Genomic DNA, 20776 nt, shown 5'->3' on the forward strand with positions numbered 1-20776 from the left:
TATGTTATATAAATTAAATAATTAATAATTATAGTCATTTAATTAAAATGAAAAAAAATGTATACATATATGTACATGTGTGTAAACTTGGTAAGTTTTACAAAATAAAATGTGAAATAACTCACGATTTGTTTATCTAAATTTTTTGAAAAAAATTGTCATATTCTTATGTACATTAATATGAAGGGTGTTACTAAAAATATGCATTATGTCTATGCGTGATGAAAGAATATTTTTGCTTATAGTGAAAATAAAAAATTGTTATAATGAAGAAAATGTTTTTTTTATTTCTTATATTTCTTATATAAATGAATAGATCTAAATATGGCATAACACAAAGTGGGGAATGCTATATTATACTACATATGCTTTATCAAAATATAGATCATCTTTTATTAGATTCTGTTATAAACATATCTATAAATTTTTCTTTTTCATATGAGTCTAACTCTTTCAAATATTCATAATCGCCTACATAAGAAGCATTTTCACATTTATCATTAGTTTTGTTTAATCCCATATTAAAATATGCATTTTTTGAAACATTATTATTTTGTGCATAACTTGGGTAATAATTATTTGGAGGTGGCTTATTAATTTGATTTTCATAAAAGAATGGATCTAGACATGTACCTATAGTGTCAGTTTGGTCATAATAATTTGGAACATTATGAATTATGTTTTTTATAATACTATTATTTTTGATTTTTGAATGTGAATATTTTTTATTTTTTGTATCAAGGGTAGCACTAGGAAGATTATCATAATAGTAGGGTTTAAAAACATAATTAGCTATTTCACTATTATTTGATTTTTTTTTTAAACGAGAATAATTATTATTTTCATATGGATTTATATTTACATTATTATAATTACAATTTTTGTTATTATATATATAATTATTTTCATTATATAGTAATAATTTATAAAATGCGGTACATAAATTTATAAATTTTTTATACTTTAATATTTTGTTTAAATTTTCAGCACTATATTTTAAGGCTGATGTTATTCCTAATCCTTGATTATTAAAACGAGAATTACAATAAAAATTATTTGTCAACTTCCTAAAAGCATAACATAATAATTTAAATTGAGCAATTTGAATATTTTTTATTAATTTTATAAAATTCTTTTCAACAAGATCAGCGTCTAATTCAATATAATCATTTTCACTTTTGTCTAAATTATTAATATTGGAATTGCTTATATTGGAGTTATTTATATTTTTTGATATTTTTTTCATAGAACAAAATAATTTATTTTCATTCTTTTTTAATATATCTATTTTATTATCTAGTAGTTGTTTTTTTAAATCTTTCATTTGTATTGTTAATCTTTCATTTTCTGCTAACAAGATTAGTTGTTCTTGCCTAAATAGTTTTAAATGAGAATCAGTGTATTTTAAAATATCTGGATAATTATGATTTTTTTTATTATGCATAATACCATATGCATTAATTAATAATGTATTTAAGGCATTTTTTTTTAATTTATAATTTATACTACTTCCTACTATTAAGTTTACTATTTTTTGTGCCGCTGATCCTTTTCTTAATGCTTTATAAGTAATTTTTCTTGCTTCATTTAATGGTATATAATTACTTTTTGTATCTCTGTCTCTTTCTTCTAATGCTTTTTTTAAACTATTTATTTCACTATCTTTAATTAATAAATCTTTTTTTAATTTTTTTTTTTCTTCTTTTAATTTTTTATAATTTTCATCATTTTGTATATCATATTTTATTCCGCTTTTAGTTGCCGTAATTTCCTTTTCATTATCCCCAGCTATTCCAATATTAGCTGGTATGCTGTCCATTTTGTATTTTTCCCTTCTTAGTCTTTACTTTTTGGTATTCATAAATCTTGTGTAATATTAATCCACTAATATGTTTTTATTAAAGTTATAAATATATACTACTATCTAACTAGTGTTGTAATAAAAAAATAAAAACAAAATCAGCACATACTTTTAAATATATTAAAAAGCTATCATAAATATTTAGTAATAAATACTTTCTTTAAAGATAAAAAAATTTATATTACTCGAAAAAAAAAGTGTGTATACACATTTATAATATAATGTGAAATTCGTACATAATTTATGTATAATTATTATTTTCAGCAATATTATGGTATTTTATTAATTGTCGTTTCAATATGTTATTTGCCTTTTTTATTCCTTTAACTTTAGCTTTATATTGCTAACTATATATTAGCATATTTATTTATTTACTTACTTATTTTATGTTTATCAATCTGTATTTTTAATAATGGAATACAAATTATTTTTCATTATTTAGACATTTTTTTTTATATTTTTTTTATATAAATTTACACCCTAAAAAAAGTGTGCATAAAAAAATGTGTATATTTTTTTATATATAAATTAAAAATTTGTTATTCATTATTTGGTGTATAATACTTTTTCATTATCTATAAAATGATGGGAAATAAAAAATATTCTTTAATTTTGTTGAAAACATTTATTTGTATTGTAAGTTTATGGGTAATAAATATGTAAAAATAAAAAAACCAAAATAAACACTAAAACGCAATATGACCATATTAGCTATGTATAAAAAAAATACTAATACATTATTTGCATTTATAGTATTCCATTATAATTGTTTTTTTTTTTAATAAATATGTATTTATCGAAAATTTATAAGATAAATTCAAAAAAGAGTATAGCATAAAAAAATTCCCAAACTATAGTGTGCATACATGTATGCAGTATAATAAAATAGTAAATGACTAAAAATATTAAAACGAATAATTTATAAAAAAACAAGAAAATGTTAAATAATAAAAATATAAACTTTTCAACCATGTCTATATTTCCAACTTTTCCCCTTATCTATTCCTTTTGGCAACTTGACTATGCTTTCTTATTCTAACTTTACATAATTTCATCTAAAATATTTTTTCCATTCATTTTTCCTTTTTTATTTTTGATATTATATAGATTGTTGTAAGATTTGTATAGTTGCTTATTTTTGTTGTCATTGCTAGGGTGTTTTTTTTTATTTTTAAAGATGTCTTTCTTTACTTTCAATGGATCATCCTCTTTTATATTATTAGTAGAGGACTTGGTTGCACGTTCATTTAATATTTGTTCTTTTCTTTGGCTCATCGAAATAATTAATGAAGATAAACGAGTATAATTTTCATATTTCAAATTGTAATTAATAAAATTATTATTTTTTTTTTCATATTTATAATTTATATCATTTTGATTTTCACTAAAAAATGTTTTTTCTAAAGTAAATATTTCATCGTCTTTATCTAAATGGGTTGTTTCATTTTCGCTTGTAGTATTATTTGATATAGATTGAAAATACATTTTAGGAACTATAATATTGTTTTCATAAGTTTTTAATTCATTTTTTATGTTATTATTGTTAGAAAATGAAATTAGATTTGATTTAATGTCTGAAGAGACATCATTTTTATTTGAATTTTCAAGATAGTTATGATAGAAAAATGTATTTCCTCTTTTACTTTTATTATTACTAATATTAAGATTTGTATTATTTACATTTGATTTAACAATAACTTCAAATAATGATTCTATATTTTCTGATATGACATTATTTAAAGGAGTGATACTATTTTTTAAATTTGATATAGATGTTGCATCATTTAATATAATAGAGATTATATTTTGAATATTAAGAATACTATCAATTGGTGAATCTATTTTTTTAGATAATTTTTCTCTCCATATTAATATATTTTCTATTAATTTATCACAACATGTTGTATTGTAAGAAGTGTTTATAATTAGTTTTATTTGTTCCTTTGTTTTTAATATATTATCATTTTCATTTTTTATTTCATATTTTGTTAAGCATATTTTATTACTTTCAATAAACATTGTTTTCAATATTTCGACTCCTTGTTTTTCTTCTTCATCAGTTAGATCTGAAAATTTTATTTCCTCAAAATTTACATAAACATTAGTATTATATATATTGCTAACTTGTTTTGAATAATTTAAATCGTGGCAGTGGTTTTCTACATTTTTTATACAATCTTCTTTTTGCTCATCATGGTCGGAATCACCATTTTCCTTCTTAACGCGATTAAAAAGGTAGTTATAATATAGATCCGTTATTACATAATCGAATAAATAATATAAATAATGAGAATGTGTTTTAAAAATTTGAATGGATTCTGAAATAAGTGGTCTATCTAATGGAACCGAAGTGATAGATGTCAAACCAATATTAACATTAAAATAATTGAAAACTAAATAGGGAATACTATTTTTTATATTTAAACAATTAGCACATAATAATAAATCAATAATATTTATAAAATAAATTGAAAAATCTTTTTGAAAAAATAAAATTAAATTTTCAGCATTATATGTTATTTTTAATATATTAGGATCTGTTGTTATTTCATTTAATAAATAAATATCTTCAAACATATCAAAAACATCTATAATATAATCTACATCTTTTGTTCCTACTAAAATTATAGAAGTAAAACCATGATAACTATTTTTATAATCTACTAAGCTTATTATAGATATTTTATCATGCATATTTTTAATTATATTTATCATATTTATTAAATTATTTTTATCATTTATTATTTTATATTCCTTCATATTTATATTTATTGGTTTTGATAAATCCTTTTTTATATTCAAAAATTTTCCTAAATTATTATCATGATTTGTGTACATATTTATTAAGTTATTTATTTCGTATGTATAAGGATTATCTATTACAAGGTTTATATTTTCACAATATGTATTTATTTTTTTATCTATATTTTTTAATAATTTATAAAAGAAGTATTCATTAATAGTTGTATCTTTTAAAATGGTTGAATCTGGTTTTGAAATCATATCATTGTAATGTTTTTCTACTTTAAATATTTTTTCAATTTGTTTGTCTATTTCTTCTTTATCACATTTGTCTAGTTCACTAATTTCACTAACATTACTCAACGCATCGAAATCTTTTACTTCCTTTTCTTTAAATATTTTATTCACAATCTCGATACTGCTAATATCGTTTAGCTCATTATTTTTATATTGCTCATTATATAGTAGTGCTTTTTTTTTCATTTTTATTATACTTTCTTGATATTTCATAGCTTCGATTAAATTATTTTCTAAATCGATTAGTTTGTTATGTTTTATAAATATGCGTGGTATGAAATATTTTGCATAATTATTTATTAAATGTAGCCAGGAAGTTTTAATATTATTTTTAATATTATTTGATGAGAATTTTCTTTTTTTTATTTTATTATGTTCATTTTCTTTCATTAGATTTATATTTGTATTATCATTTTGATTATTCTTTTTTCTTTTTTTTGTTGTTTTATTTTTATCGTTTTTTTTTCCATCCTTTGTTTCATTTAATTCATGTGTTTGTAAAATATCTATATTTATCATATTTTTATAAATAGAATTTATCTCTTTATTATTCCCTTCATTTTCATCTTCATCTGAATTTGCATTAGTTAAATTAATATTATCACTTTTAATTTTGTGCTCGAATTTTATATTAGTATTTGATTTTTGGTATACCCTATTTTTATCATTATTAAGCTGGCTATTCTGAAAATCTGATAATATGGTGTCTACATTATTTAAATTAAAAAGTTGTAAAAAGTGTTGTGACCTTTGAATTATTTCTTCTAATACTGATGATGTAATATGATAATTTTCTTCATCTCCTAATTCTGGTATAGTATCATTTTCATAATTTTCTGATAATATTTTTTTTTGATTTTCATCATTTGTACTATATATTAACAAGTCATAAATAATTTTTAATAAATTATTTTTTAAAATATTAATATCTTCATTATTTGATGTTAGATCTGTATTATTATTGTCTGATTTAGTGATTGATAATTTATTTATTAACTTAACAATTTCAACAACATCATTTAATAGTTTGGTCATTAAAAAGTTGTTAGCCTTATTTGTAGGTTCATCTTCTCCAACCCCTTTTAATTTTAGTAACTCCTCGATTTTTTTACGACAATATTCCATTTGCTATATCATATTCAAACTAGTATAAGCAGTATGTGCGGAAACCAACTCAAACATATGCATATGCAATATGTCCTTATAATTTTCAAAAATTGTGTTTAAACAATGAGAAGGTTAATGCTTGATATATTGCTTCGTCTATTCTCCTTCACTTTGATAAGTTAAAAATAAAAGAAATAACTATAATCGAAAATACATAAGAAAAACAAAACAAAAAAAATATAAGGAAAATTATTTTTTTTAGCAATTGTTACAAACTTAAATTGAACTCTATACATATAAAAAAATTAAATTTATTAAAACACAAATATAAAATAATTGAATGATAAGATAATAATGGGATATATTTTAAAACAAAAAAAAAAAATCATTTATGTTTCAAGTTAGTTTGATAAAATATGACAATATCATATTATTTATGCGCATTATTAATCCAATCAAATTAAATAAAATATGATAGCATTGTTTGTTTTGGAGTTACGATAAATGATTTTGTGCTATTACAAAATTTTTCAAAGATTTAAAACTATACATATGTAAATATAAATTTGAATTATTTTTCTCTTTTCCCTTTGGCATTCCATAATATTGTATCCCCTTTTAGGTATTAAAAATTTTTCATTCTAATTTAAAAATATACGACAAAATTTTATTATTTTTAAATTGTAAATAAAAAAATATATTTATCTTTATTATACATATTTGAAATGTATATGTAGAAAAATACAAATATTAAATCCAGTTTTTATGGATATAGATTTTTTTTAGTTTCTTAGTAATATATGGAGAAAAAACAAATAATTAATTTTTCGTTTTATTTATATATACATACATATTAACATTTATTTTTAGTTAGTTAAAAATGTCAAATGAAAATAAGCATGCTGAAAAAGTACCAGACAACCTATTGTGTTTAATTTGCTATGATGATATAAATGAAAATAATTATATTGAATATAAAACAGATGAGAATAGTCAATGGCATCCAAGTATGTTTTGTATGAACTGTACAGGCATTTTAATAGACACACAATATCATAAATATGTTGATAATGTTCAAAAATCCGATTGCTTAAAAGAACAAACTAGCTTATTAAAAATGGGACCACCAATAAATGTTAAGGATAAAAATGGTTTTCCATTATCAGATGGCAAGGAAATACATAGTCTTTGGTATTTTTGTGATAAACAAGTTCATTCTGCAAAATTAGATGGTAGTTTAGTGGGAGAAGAAAGAATGAAAATGTGGGAAGAGCTAAAAAAGTTTTTAATAAAAGAGGACAATAAAAATGATCAAAATAATTAACTTATGTTACAAATAATAATACTATATCTTCCATTTGTTTAGCTAATCATGTAATAAAATTCAATTAAGCTAACTATCTTTTTAATAATGTAATAACAATTCCACCTGTTTGTTCTATTCTCTAAATATATATATGCAACTCTTTTACAAGCAAAAAAGGAGTATACATGATTATATTCAATTATTCCCTTGATTTAATACCAAATTTCATATTTTACCTACATAACTTTAATTTATTTTAATTTTTTTTTTCAAATTTACAAATAATTATTATAAAATTTTTTTGTAATTTTTTTAACTAGTAGTGTTTTACTTAAAACAAAGTACACATGTATATGCCCTCATAAAAGAAAAAAATATCTAAAACCAAAAAAATGTGTAAAAACAAAAAAATATAAAAAAAAGAATTATGCTATATTTTAAAGCTATACTTTTTTTTGAACAGACAAAAAAAATACTGAAAAAATGTGTATATAAAATATAGTAATGATTTATTAGCTAATTTTATATATACATAGGGTTTTACTATTTTATGTATTAGCACCCTAATATCAGTAAAATGTTAATTATAAACTATTATAATTTAAATTCAGAAAATATTTATCTTCAAACATTGCATATAGATCTTTTAATTGATATTGGCGATCAGAAATATTTAATAATTCTTCTATATAATGGACATTATTAACTTCATATTCAAACCTTAATGTAGGTACACAATAAAGCCCATCAAGAGACTTGTTATCATATTGATCAATAATAAAATCAATGTATGATAATTTTTTAGAATAAATAATATAGTCTATTGGATCAACTAGTTCTTTATATAAATTAATATTAGTTACTATATTTGCAAAAAGATGTTGTCCATTAAGTAATTTTAATATTTCTTCTGGTGGTTTCGAAGTTGTATGCCCAGTAGTTTCTAATTCTGCTAATAAAAAACTTAAAGGTAGTTTATTATGATATACTTTAAAGAAAGGAATTAAGAATATTAAAAAACCTCTAATATTATGATCAAGTTCCGAATATAAAAAATTATTGTGATGCTTATAATAAATATTTTGCGATAATACATATTCTGTTTTTGTCTGACTAGATAAGGTTAATAATTTTAATGAAAGAATGCCACTTACATATTTTTTTAATAATTTTAAAACAACTTTTTTTTTTAAATTAGTATTACAATTTGGTACATAGTTATTTATAACTGAAAATAAATCCTCCCTTTTAACAGGAAAAGGTTGATTTTTTAGTAAACATTGAATAGAAATTTTTACTGCTAATTTTATATCAGTGTCTTGTTTTAAAATTTTATATTTTTCTAAATTTTTCGTTTTTTTCTTAATTTTGTTAATTTCATTATTTTCAACACCACTTTTATTTTCAATGCCACTCTTATGTTCGACACCACTCTTATTTTCAACGCCATTATTATTTTCAACGCCATTATTATTTTCATCGCTCTTTTTTATATTATTATCATTACTATCCGATGAAAAATTTAAGTCACTAGAAGAATTACCAATATGAGTTGGTTCCTCTAGAAAATCACTAAATCCATTTCTTTCATTTAAAACTAAATTTGTGTGTACATTTGCGTTGAAATTCATATAAGAGTCTTCAATTAAGCTTATCCATTTATGTATACTTTGGTATGTATCATTTTTTGTGTGTTGATTCATTTTTTTTTAATTTTTATCATTACGATTATATCCGTTTTGTAATTATTATTTCTTACTTTCCCAATGAAATATAGTAAATACTTTTTACAACATTTCCATTCATATTATACTATCATTATGTATACACATAAATAAATATACTATAATATAATATTTTTTTTTCACAAAATAATATAAAAAATATAATTATTATATATTTATAATTAAAACTACAACATTATACACAAAATTATATTAATATTTTTTTTTCTTAAATTTTATTATACTCAAAATAATTAAGAATAATCAATCACCTTATATATGCGTACGAGCTTAGTTTTTATTTTACTGTCATGTGTATAATATATATTTTTTTTTTCTCTAAATGCATATCATATATATATGTATATATATACATAATAATATATATATACATAACATTTTTATAGCACAAAAAAAAACGCTTATATATATATAAATAATTTTTGCATTTAACGGTTTTACTTTATAAATTTTTTCTTATATATATTTTAAACAATATATTGTTTATGAAAAACCTTTTTCCTTCTTTTCCGCTATTTTTTTTCATTTTTTTTTCCTTTTCTCTCAATGTATATATTTACTATATGCTGAAATAAAATAACTGCTTTAGGAATTAAATAAAAGAAACCAAATTTTATTTTAATATAAACATTTCAGAGTAATTAAATAAATCGAAATTATTTACAAAAAAAAAAAAAAAAAAAAAAAATATAAATTAACGATTAAATAGTGATTCATATATATATATATTTATTTGTTTATATATTAAGTTTTTACCTTTTCCATTTCTTCGTTAATTATCATTTTTTTTTCTTTATAACGGAGAAATAGATATTACAAAGAATTTCATTACACCCCGTTTTATTATATAAACATTTTATTAAATATATAAACATGCATGGTATATATATGTTTTAGATTGTTTATAACTTTAAGATTTATAATAAGTAGTACTACATAAAATTAATACTTTTTTACTAAAGATTTATAAACATATATATGAATTTCCTGCTATTTCATGAGCGTTTTTTAACTTCCCCCTATTATTACCTTGTCCTATATATTAATTTATATATATATATATATATATATAATTAATTTATTCTATATTTTATTATTGATATATTTTTTCGTTTTCTCTTTTCCTTTTTTTGGTAGAACATAAAATATACGATTAAAAAATCCATTGTATTTTATAACAGTTTTATAATTCTATAACATGATGAATTGATGTATAAGAATTATGCACACTCATGTGTTTATGTATATTATATATATCCTAAATAATTTTTTATATTTAGAATATTTTTCATAATAATAACAGTGGTATATACATTTAATTAATATATATATCTTTGTAATTTCCGTTTTATTGTTTGTTTTTTCTACATATATGCATATACACTATATATATATATTTTTAAACGCTATACATATTTACTGTTCTATTTATATAGGGTGATAACATCAATTCACTTGAAGCATTTTCTATGTTATTACCATATATATTATATTGATAACTATATGCAAATATGTGTACACATATAGAACATACATTTACATAATATTATGTGCATGCTTCATGATTTTTTAGATTGCTTCAAGTTTTAAGTTTATTGTGTTATTATATTAAAAATTACAATATATGTGTGTATGTAATTTTTCTCCATAAATCAGTGAAATAAAGTATCTTTTTTAATTACTTAATTTATTTTCAATAATTATCCGAATATAATAATAGAAAACGAAATGGATGGAATTATAAAAGAATAGGGAGATTAGTGTTATTTAAACGCACTTTTAATAAATAAACATTCTATACCTTTTTTTTATTTTTTGAGATTGTTGTAATTTATGAATTTATTATGAATAAATTTTGTGTCTTTAAAAAAAAAAAAAAAAAACATAAAAAATGGGGGTTGCATTAAGCAAAAGAAAGAACAATTCAGGTAGGGAATCCAAAACATATAATGCATTTAATTGGGTGAATGTTTACTACATATTTATAACTTGCTATTAACAAGTTTGTCTTTTTAATATTTATATTATTACTTACTTTTTTTTTTTTTTACATATTTTCCTATTTTAGATAAAAATCTTAAAAATGACTCATCCGAAAATAAAAGACAAAAGAAAAATGATGAGCATGACTCGAATTTGGAATTTATAAAAAAATACAAAATTATAAACAAGATTGGAGAGTAATACTTTTTTTTTCATTTATTATTTGAGAAGCTTGTGTGCATACTAATAATTTTACCCAATTTTATTTCAACTGATTAAATATTTATTCATTTTTTTTTCTATTACAGTGGCAATTTTTCAAAAGTCTTTTGTTGCCGAGGAGAAAACAAAAAAAAATGCGCTATGAAGGTTAGAAAAAGCACACAAAAAATGTTAATAAATATTACAACAATTTCGATAAATAATTATATAGAATGACAAAATTTATGTTTGATTGAATTGCAACCATTTATTTACCATTTAATTTCAATTTTCCTACATATTTATATTTTATTTTTACTTCAGTTAATGTGCTGCCCCTTGAAGAAAACATCACATTATAATTGCTTCAAGCGTGAATTATTTATAATGAAAACGATAAATAACAAGCATCCATACATTGTCAAAATTCTCGATTACCACGAAAAAATTTGGAAAAGTTAGAAAAAAAAAGCAAAATTAAACGATAAAAAAAATAATTCAACATATATGCATAATCATAATCGACCAAATTAATATGTATACATTATTTTCAACTTACTTTGTGGCACTTTTTTTTATTTATAGAATATTATATAGTCAAATTGATTTTAGAATATTGCGAAGGGGGAAATTTATTTGAATATATAAAAATAAATGGAAGCTGTACCCATTCAGAAGCTAGAGTTATTATAATTAAACTAGCCAAAACAATACAATATATAAACTCTTTAAAAATTATGCACAGAGATATTAAACCTGAAAATATTTTACTAAGAACTAAAGATAATATAAAAAGTGTAGTTCTATCCGATTTTGGACTAGCTAAAATTACACCTTCAAACCAGTCTGTTGTTAAAAGTAGATCTGTGTGTGGAAGTGATTTTTACCTTGCCCCAGAAATTATAAAAAATAAAGAATATGGAATAAAAGTACGCAACTTTATCAACACATAATATACTAACTCTAATGCAGTATTTATACTCACATATAAATGGATAAATTTATATTTTTATCTTCCATTTTTTCTTAGATTGACATTTGGAGTTTAGGGGTTTTAATTTTTTTTATAATAACCGGAAAAGTGCCCTTTACGGGAAAAAATGCAAATGAGCTATATAATAATATTCTCAAAGCAAATATTCCTGAATTGTAAGAAAAAATATGACTCATAGAAAGTTGTACATGCTTATATATAGAGAGCTTTATTTATAAAAAGACATATGCGCAATATACTTTGCATATAATCATATTTTTTCCTAACATTTTTAGACTATCCAAGGAAAAATCATTGAACATCCAACCGGGATTAAAAAATTTATTAGAAAACATTTTAGTGCACGATCCGGAAAAGCGATTTAGCGTAATACAACACAATAAAACAATAATAATATATAGCAAAATCCTTTAATATTCATTTTGATTATTTTTAATGAATATATTATAAGTCTTACATTGTTACTTATACACATATTTTTTATTCCCCGATTTTTTTTTCCATTTTACAGTGCTCAGATATTTTAAACCATAGATGGATTAGAGGAACACTTACAAGCTGTGAATTTAAAATTTTTAATTCAGCTTCATATATAAAGTAATTTCAATTAATATTATATAATATCATTTATGAGATATATATAATTTTATTTTCTTATTATATGATAGATTTACTTGATTTGTATACCCCATTTTAAAATAATATTGTTTAATTATAAATTTTTTACAGAAAATTAAAGTTAGACAAAAAAAAAAGTTTACCTGATGAGCCCAAAGAAAACCAAATAATAAATAAATCATTTGAAAAAGAAAAGGATTCCATTGCAAATATGAAAAAGAAATATACCTTTTTCTTAAAAAAAATTACAAATTAATATATTTTTAATATAAATAAAAGAAGTATATTAAAAGTTTTCATATTTTTTATATCTTACTAAATTCGAATTGTTGGCCTACTTATAATGTGTATGTACATGTATAGGTTTATATATACATATATATAATGATATAGCTATTTTTTGCTCAAATATAAATGTATATATTTCCCTCAAATCTTTCAAAAAAAAATTTAGCTATTATTTTTTTCCATTTTTGGATAATATTGATATAATAATTTTGCATTTTTTTGTATTTAATAAATATTTGACTATATATATATATATTGCGCAGAAACTAGACAAATTTATATATAATTATATATTTGTTTGTATATTTTTTGTGCTACATTTTTATTAATCTATTTTTTTTTATTTTGATGTTTTCAATTATTTATTTGTAAATACATTTATAGCTTTTCGCTTTTTTTATATATTTTTTTTATATCCTTTAATCAACTAAAACCTTTGTAATACTTAAAACCCTTTTCTGTATCCTACACCTTACAAATACTGATATTTTTTATACTATCAAAAGTTGTAAAATAATTTTAGGTCATATAGACATATGCCACTAACTTATTTAAAGGAATGTTTACTAAATATGTTTTTTCGACCAATGTAACAAGATTATTATTATATTATTTATTTAATATATAGGTTTAATGCATATTGATATCATACAAGTTTGCTCATTTATTATTTACAAAATGTTTGAGTAAGTAATTATATATCAAATGCACACATACATGTATGTATTATAAATTCATAGGAACACTAAAAAAAAAAATATATACAGATAGATTAAAAATGAAACGAAGTATAAGGAAAAAGTATGTTAAAAATGTAAAGGGGTAATAAAAAAATATTATTATAAAAGCGTGTTATAAACATATCCATAAAACGTAACATATAAATGTCACAAAAAAAAATATATAAAATAGCCAAAAAAAGAAATATTTTATAAATTATAGACTTTAACGAATTCAAACAATTTGCATATGCCACAAACATCCACCTGGGATGTATTAGCAATTTATATGTGCATATATTTGCATATGCTTTAATCGTATAATAATAATATATTAAACTTGTATTACTTTTTTTGGGTATAATTATATTTCTTGATTTTATATATTAAGGGAAATAAAATAATTGTAAAAAAAAATATCCCTAAATACATATTATTTAATTGCGAATAAAAAGGTGGGGTAAATATAGAATCCTAATTTTTTTTATAGTTTAATTTATAATTATTTTTAATTGAATATATGTTAATCATTTCTTCATACCCATTTGTTTCATCATGTTTGACATGACACCACCAAAATCGTCCATTTTTGTAAGCTCCTTTAGCATATTAACCATATTATTAGCTCCTCCCATATTATTAAACATATTAGGATCCATCATATTACCCATATTACTCATTTTACTCATAAATTGTTTTTGATTTCTCATTAGATTTCCCATACCATTCTCTCTTAAACCTAATTTTCCCATTTTCAATACCATTTTTTGTAAAAATTTAAATTGTTCTAATAATTCTCTTATATCTGAAAGTCTTGTTCCCGAACCTTTACAAATACGTATACATCGACTATCATTAAGAGGCTTGACACAATCCAATTCTTCATTAGTCATTGAATCCATAATAACCATATATTTTTTAATTTTATCTATACCTTCTTTTTCAGTTCCTTTGCTAATTAGGTTAGTTCCAAACCCGGGTATCATAGACATAACTTTACTAAGACTTCCCATTTTAAATACATTTTGAAATTGATCATACATATCTCTTAAAACAAATTTTCCTTTTGCAATTCTATTTATTAATTGTGGTTGTTTTTCTATATCTATAACTTCTTTTAAAGTAGATACTAATCCATCAATATCACCTAATCCTAATAATCTTGATACAAAGGATTTTGCTTCGAATTTTTCAAAATCATTTACATGTTCTCCTGTACCTATAAATGTTATAGGACATCCAATAGCAGAAACTGCTGATAATGCACCACCACCTTTAGCATGCCCATCAATTTTTGTAATAATAATACTTCCTACCTTTACAGAGTTTTTAAATGCCATAGCTTGATCATGGCAACTTTGACCTATATGACTATCAATAACAAATACGATTTCTTCTGGTTTTATAGAATTTTCTACTTGTTTCATTTCTTCAAATAAATCATTTTCTTGTTTATGTCTTCCCGAACTATCAACTATAATTAAATCATATTTATCTTTTAAAAATGCATTTACACCATCGGTTGCTATTTTTACTGGATCAACCTCAGAATAACTACCATAAAATGGTATTTTTACTTTTGCTGCATTTTGTTTTAGTTGATCAAAAGCTCCAGCTCTAAATGTATCAGCACAAATCAAAGCAGTTTTAAATCCTTTTTTTTGATAATAATGTGCATATTTTGTACAAGTAGTTGTTTTACCACTACCTTGTAACCCCACAAATAATATTACATTTCTACCTCCTTTTTTAGGTACATAAGATTCTTTTTTTCCTTCTAATAATTTAATTAATTCTTCTACTACATATTTTTGAACTAACCTTTTTTTATTATTACCATATGCTGCAGCATTTTTTTCAATATTTTTTTTTATATTACTTTTTATATCTTTCAAATAAATCACATTAATATCTGCTAAAATTAAAGCTCGTACAATTTCTTTTAAGCATTCTTCGATAACAGCATCGTCAGCAACTGGCGCTGCTTGAATTTTTTGAAGTGCACTTGTAAGCTGCGCCCCGAGTTCAGTAAGAACCATTTTGTTTTATTTTTTATATCTATTTTAAAACGGTATATATATTTGTCAAACTAATTTGGGTGTTTTTATTGCTACTATTGTTTGGACAAGCAACTATATTTCTTGCTGTTCATATAATTATGTAACGAATATATATTTCTCGTCTTTGCATAAAATAATTTCACGCTTTTTGGTAATTTATTTACTTATTTTGTGTATATAAAAAATAGGGAATAATAAATGCCTTCTTGAAATAAAAAATATTATATATATTTTTTAGAGGTATTGTGAATAAGCATATACACGCAAATCAAGTCGTATTATTTTAAAAGAAACGAATTTTAACAAATGCTTGATAAAAAATGGAATATGTAATCATTAAAATAAGGTGCAAAAAGTATATTATCATATGTTGTATGAATATAATAATTTATATGGACATGAGAAACACATGTATATATATATGTAGGGAAAAAGTTATATGTACAATTATTAATTATCAATTGGGAAAGAAAAAAATATAATATAAAATTTTGGTATTTTTATAAAAATGTTCATAATTATTGCTTCTTATGTTGCATTATTAACAATCATAGTTATTTAATATAAAGCTTTTTATTTTGAATTTATTAAAATTCTCAAGGAGTTATGAGATTTTTAATAATCTTAAATTATCTACTTTGGAGTAAAAAATAAAGATTGAAAATAAACATAAAATGTACTATAAACAGTATATATTGAAATGAATATATACATATCATACAAATATATTACATGCATATATTATTATACATAATTTTAATTTCCTTCCATTTTACAAATAAAACATGTTTGTTTCTCATCATAACATAGATCTTAATGAAATAATAAACATAAATATGTATTATATGTATATAAAATAATACATGTATATATAAGCAATATATGGCTATATTATTTTATAAATTTTATATTATATATGTATATAATTTTTTTCAATACTATCTTTGTATATATTTATTTGGATTATTCGCCTTAAAAAAAAATTTCCTTAAAAATATATATGTTCTAATAATTTTAAAATATTAATTGTAAACAGAAAAAAAGAAAAAAAAAGAAAAAAAGGGTGGAAAAAAATACTGTAATTAGATATGCTCGTATCGTATTTTATGCATACTATATAATAACATGACACACTTTACCTGTCAATTTATTCAAAACAAAAAATAAAGATAATTTTCATATATTTTAAGGTAAATAAAAAAAGAAAAAATTATATTTACAACATATTATACATAATTCAAGCTATAAATTAATTATAATATTTCTCATGTATATATATTTATAATAATATAATAAAATTACTTTAGCATATGCGGAAAACATAATTCATTTATTTGTGTTTTAAAATTATTCCCTTTCTCTAGTAAAAAGGAATAAAAAAACAGACAAACAAAACCTTTCTATTTTTAATGTAGAATATGCATATTTTTTTTTAATAAATTATTTACTATAAATAAAATGAAAAATACATTTAAATAATATACCCATTGAAAAAGGGAGAATAAAATAAGGAATTATTTTCGCGGGATTATGATTTTATAGACGAAACAAATGAAAATGGGATATGCCTAAATAGTGATAGAATAATGAAAATAAAATAAAATAAAAAATATTTCGATTTTATTTATCAAAGTTCTAATAAGTATATACAGAATAAGCTATAATTATATTTATCCATAATTTAAGATAAATTCAAAGCAAAAAATAGAATTTTTTATAGCATACACATCCTTATCACTTTATGTTTGAAATGATAAATTATTAATGATGAAAACTAACCAAACTAATGAATTAACAACAGGTAAAAATTATATTTTATAACTGTATTTTTTAAAAAGAAGACATTTTAAATAGTTAGCTATTTCATAAATGTAACATTATGTATCCATGCCTTGTTAATAATGCAAGCTGCTCAATTTATATTGATTAATAAAATTGATTGTTTTATACTTTCCATTCAGGGTTATACGATTTAAGAAACAAACATGCCAATGAACTCGCCGAAATAATCAAAGCGCACAAAGAAAGCAAACAAAAGAGCTTAAGTAAAATTGATAAAACAAACGAAATTGAAAATTTAAAACAAATGAAAAAGTTTGCAGAAAGTCAGGGTGAATGCTTTAATATGTGTAGAATGAACTTACAAGAGAGATTTAAAAAGGATCTAGAACAATATAAAAATTTGAATAATAATAATAACTTAAATTTTGATGAAAATAATGTTATTAATTTAGAAAAAAAATATAATAATTTGGAGAAAGAGCTATGTTTTGATGCCTGTTCAAAGAAATATAAATATTTATTTAATGAAGTAGTATGAATTTATAGAAGATTAGTAAGGGTAGTACTCCTATTATTTTATAAAGCATATTTGTTCCCTTTTATCGGTATATATAAATACATTTATTTAAAAATGAATAATTTAGAAAGGGAAAAAATTTTACTACTTTATGGATCAGAATATGGAACTTCTTACGATTGTTGTAGAAATATTTTATACGAATTATACACTAATTTTGATGTACACTTTTATTGTTTAAATGATGTAAATATAATGAAGTTTTATAATTATGAAAACATTATAATAATTGTAAGTACGACAGGTTATGGATGTCCAGCACATAATATGTCAAAGTTTTGGATAAATTTACACAAATGTAATAATATATTTCATGAAGATATATATTTTCATTTATTCGGATTAGGGGATAGTTCATATGATAATTATAATGCTGTAGCTAAAAAGTTGAAAAGAAAACTAATTTCCATAGGTGCTAATATAGTTAATTATAGCTTAGGAAATTATCAACATAGTTCTATGCATTTTACTAATTTTAATACATGGAAAAATAAAGTATATTCATTTTTAAAAAAAAAATATTATAATTTTGAAATAAATAATAGTCTTCCTCAAATATACAGTATTACAAATTTGTCTGAAACATCATTAACTTATGAAGATATAAAAAAAGACAAAGAAAAGGATAAAAATAAAATTGAGATAAATTATGACGATTTTAATGTTAACGAGTATTTTACAAAATCATTACATTTAAATAAATTTGAAGTTATAAAAAATGAAAGACTTACCAATGTAACAGATTCTCAGGATGTTAGATATATGGAGTTAGCAACATCAATAAAAATTTTCAATCTAAGTAGTTTAATAACAGTACACCCAACATTAAATAAGGATAAAACAGAATCAATTTTAAGCTTATTAAAAATTAATTATAATGAATATATTATAATTAATCAGCCAAATAAAAATGCAACATGTACAATGAGTACTTATATCCCTATTGGGAAAAAAATAAAAATATTAGATTTGTTTATATACTTTTTAGATCTTAATAAAATAGTTACTCCTTTTTTTTTTATATATCTAAGCGAAAGATCAAATAGCGATATTCATAAAAAAAAATTTTTACAACTTGGAAATACAAATGATATAAGTGATTATTTTTCTTATGTATATCAATATAAAAGATCATATTATGATATATTTTATGATTTTTATAGTTATATTGATATTGATGTTTCTTTTCTTTTAAACACTTTACCAAATATTATGAATAGAAATTATTCTATATTAAATGACGCAAAAAAGTATCGATTTCTCAAAAATTTTAATCTTTATAATTTATATCATTTTTACCTTAACCCTTATTATTCAAATTTTTTATATTATTTAAAAATAAATTTTAGTAATAATATGAAAACCCACACAAATTTTTTCTCCTACATTATGAGTAACTATACACAAATTAGTACATATAAATACACAAATATTTTAAAAACCAAGATGAAGCCTTATCAAGTAAATAATGTAATCGAGCTATTAATTTGTTTATATCAAACAGAAATAAATCAAAATAAAAAACATGTAGGGTTATGCTCAAATTATTTGATAAATTCTATTGAGGGTAGTCCATTTATTTATGCTACTATTGAAAATAGCTTACTATTTCAAAATAAAAATATATGGAACTTAAATTATAGAATTGTTTATATTTCTACTGGTGCAGCTTTTAGTAGTTTATTAGGAGTTATAAGGCAAAGGTTTTATATATATAACACGAAGAAAAAGGAACAACAAAATGAAAACCTGATAAATAACAAAATTAAAAACATTTCAGAGAATGATTTATTGTTTCTTGGTTTTAGAAACAAATCAAATCATTTTTATTTTGAAAAGGAATTGCAAAATTATTTATATTTCATTCACATTTTTATAGCTTTTTCACAGCAACCAGAAGATAATTTTTTATATTATAATCACGACATTTTCAATAATGTAGAAAAGAATAGCCTTATTAACAACATAAATGTTAAGGACATATTTAATAAAAACACTTTAGAAATGAAAGAATTTTTGAAAAATAAAAAAAAAGTTTATGTAACTGATATAATTTCAATGTTACAAAATAATATATATGATTTGTTGATAAAAAAAAATACAATTTTTTTAGTATCTGGAAAATCCCGTCCTTTTTCTCAAAACCTTTTTAAATTATTAGCTAGCATTATGAAAGAAAAGGAACCCAATAAAACAATAGAAGAAATTAATTTATTTTTAAAAAAAAAAATTGATAAATATGAAATTATATTTGAATCTTGGTATTAATTAAATTGTCCATATTTTATATATACATATAATTTGAAACTGCCAATGTTTTATTAATTATAGTTTTTGTTTGTACACGAGATACAATTAAATGCCCATGCACATAATACACAATTATTTAAGCATAGACATTACACAATGTTCTTTTATATATGCCAATATACATTAAATGCTACAAAAAAATGTGGAAAAAAAAATTTGAAAATATTATAAGCGGCCCACTATTTT

General features: G+C 21.1%; 8 protein-coding genes across 8 annotated transcripts; 4 read left to right on the forward strand and 4 right to left on the reverse strand.

Annotated features, from left to right (window-relative positions):
* Positions 1 to 385: 385 nt before the first annotated feature.
* On the reverse strand, positions 386 to 1819 carry PVVCY_1301490 (conserved Plasmodium protein, unknown function; the record flags this gene model as incomplete). The annotated part of the gene is made up of 1 exon (XM_008623824.1): positions 386 to 1819. The coding sequence occupies one exon, from the start codon at positions 1817 to 1819 to the stop codon at positions 386 to 388; it is 1434 nt and encodes a 477-aa protein (XP_008622046.1).
* Positions 1820 to 2902: 1083 nt separating this feature from the next.
* On the reverse strand, positions 2903 to 6025 carry PVVCY_1301500 (exosome complex exonuclease RRP6, putative; the record flags this gene model as incomplete). Its single annotated transcript, XM_008623825.1, has 1 exon — positions 2903 to 6025. One exon carries the CDS (start codon positions 6023 to 6025, stop codon positions 2903 to 2905), a length of 3123 nt encoding a protein of 1040 aa, XP_008622047.1.
* An 862-nt stretch (positions 6026 to 6887) lies between these two features.
* PVVCY_1301510 (conserved Plasmodium protein, unknown function) lies at positions 6888 to 7331 on the forward strand (the record flags this gene model as incomplete). Its single annotated transcript, XM_008623826.1, has 1 exon — positions 6888 to 7331. One exon carries the CDS (start codon positions 6888 to 6890, stop codon positions 7329 to 7331), a length of 444 nt encoding a protein of 147 aa, XP_008622048.1.
* Positions 7332 to 7897: 566 nt separating this feature from the next.
* PVVCY_1301520 (conserved Plasmodium protein, unknown function) lies at positions 7898 to 9016 on the reverse strand (the record flags this gene model as incomplete). The annotated part of the gene is made up of 1 exon (XM_008623827.1): positions 7898 to 9016. The coding sequence occupies one exon, from the start codon at positions 9014 to 9016 to the stop codon at positions 7898 to 7900; it is 1119 nt and encodes a 372-aa protein (XP_008622049.1).
* Positions 9017 to 10949: 1933 nt separating this feature from the next.
* On the forward strand, positions 10950 to 13110 carry PVVCY_1301530 (serine/threonine protein kinase, putative; the record flags this gene model as incomplete). Its single annotated transcript, XM_008623828.1, has 9 exons — positions 10950 to 10986; positions 11127 to 11238; positions 11350 to 11410; positions 11567 to 11699; positions 11828 to 12171; positions 12273 to 12391; positions 12512 to 12602; positions 12748 to 12833; positions 12966 to 13110. The coding sequence occupies 9 exons, from the start codon at positions 10950 to 10952 to the stop codon at positions 13108 to 13110; spliced, it is 1128 nt and encodes a 375-aa protein (XP_008622050.1).
* Positions 13111 to 14388: 1278 nt separating this feature from the next.
* On the reverse strand, positions 14389 to 15900 carry PVVCY_1301540 (signal recognition particle subunit SRP54, putative; the record flags this gene model as incomplete). The annotated part of the gene is made up of 1 exon (XM_008623829.1): positions 14389 to 15900. The coding sequence occupies one exon, from the start codon at positions 15898 to 15900 to the stop codon at positions 14389 to 14391; it is 1512 nt and encodes a 503-aa protein (XP_008622051.1).
* A 1785-nt stretch (positions 15901 to 17685) lies between these two features.
* PVVCY_1301550 (conserved Plasmodium protein, unknown function) lies at positions 17686 to 18241 on the forward strand (the record flags this gene model as incomplete). The annotated part of the gene is made up of 2 exons (XM_008623830.2): positions 17686 to 17722; positions 17883 to 18241. The coding sequence occupies 2 exons, from the start codon at positions 17686 to 17688 to the stop codon at positions 18239 to 18241; spliced, it is 396 nt and encodes a 131-aa protein (XP_008622052.2).
* A 93-nt stretch (positions 18242 to 18334) lies between these two features.
* On the forward strand, positions 18335 to 20548 carry PVVCY_1301560 (NADPH--cytochrome P450 reductase, putative; the record flags this gene model as incomplete). Its single annotated transcript, XM_008623831.1, has 1 exon — positions 18335 to 20548. One exon carries the CDS (start codon positions 18335 to 18337, stop codon positions 20546 to 20548), a length of 2214 nt encoding a protein of 737 aa, XP_008622053.1.
* Positions 20549 to 20776: the final 228 nt, after the last annotated feature.

Source organism: Plasmodium vinckei (genome assembly GCF_900681995.1).
Source record: "Plasmodium vinckei vinckei genome assembly, chromosome: PVVCY_13".
Lineage (NCBI taxonomy): Eukaryota > Apicomplexa > Aconoidasida > Haemosporida > Plasmodiidae > Plasmodium > Plasmodium vinckei.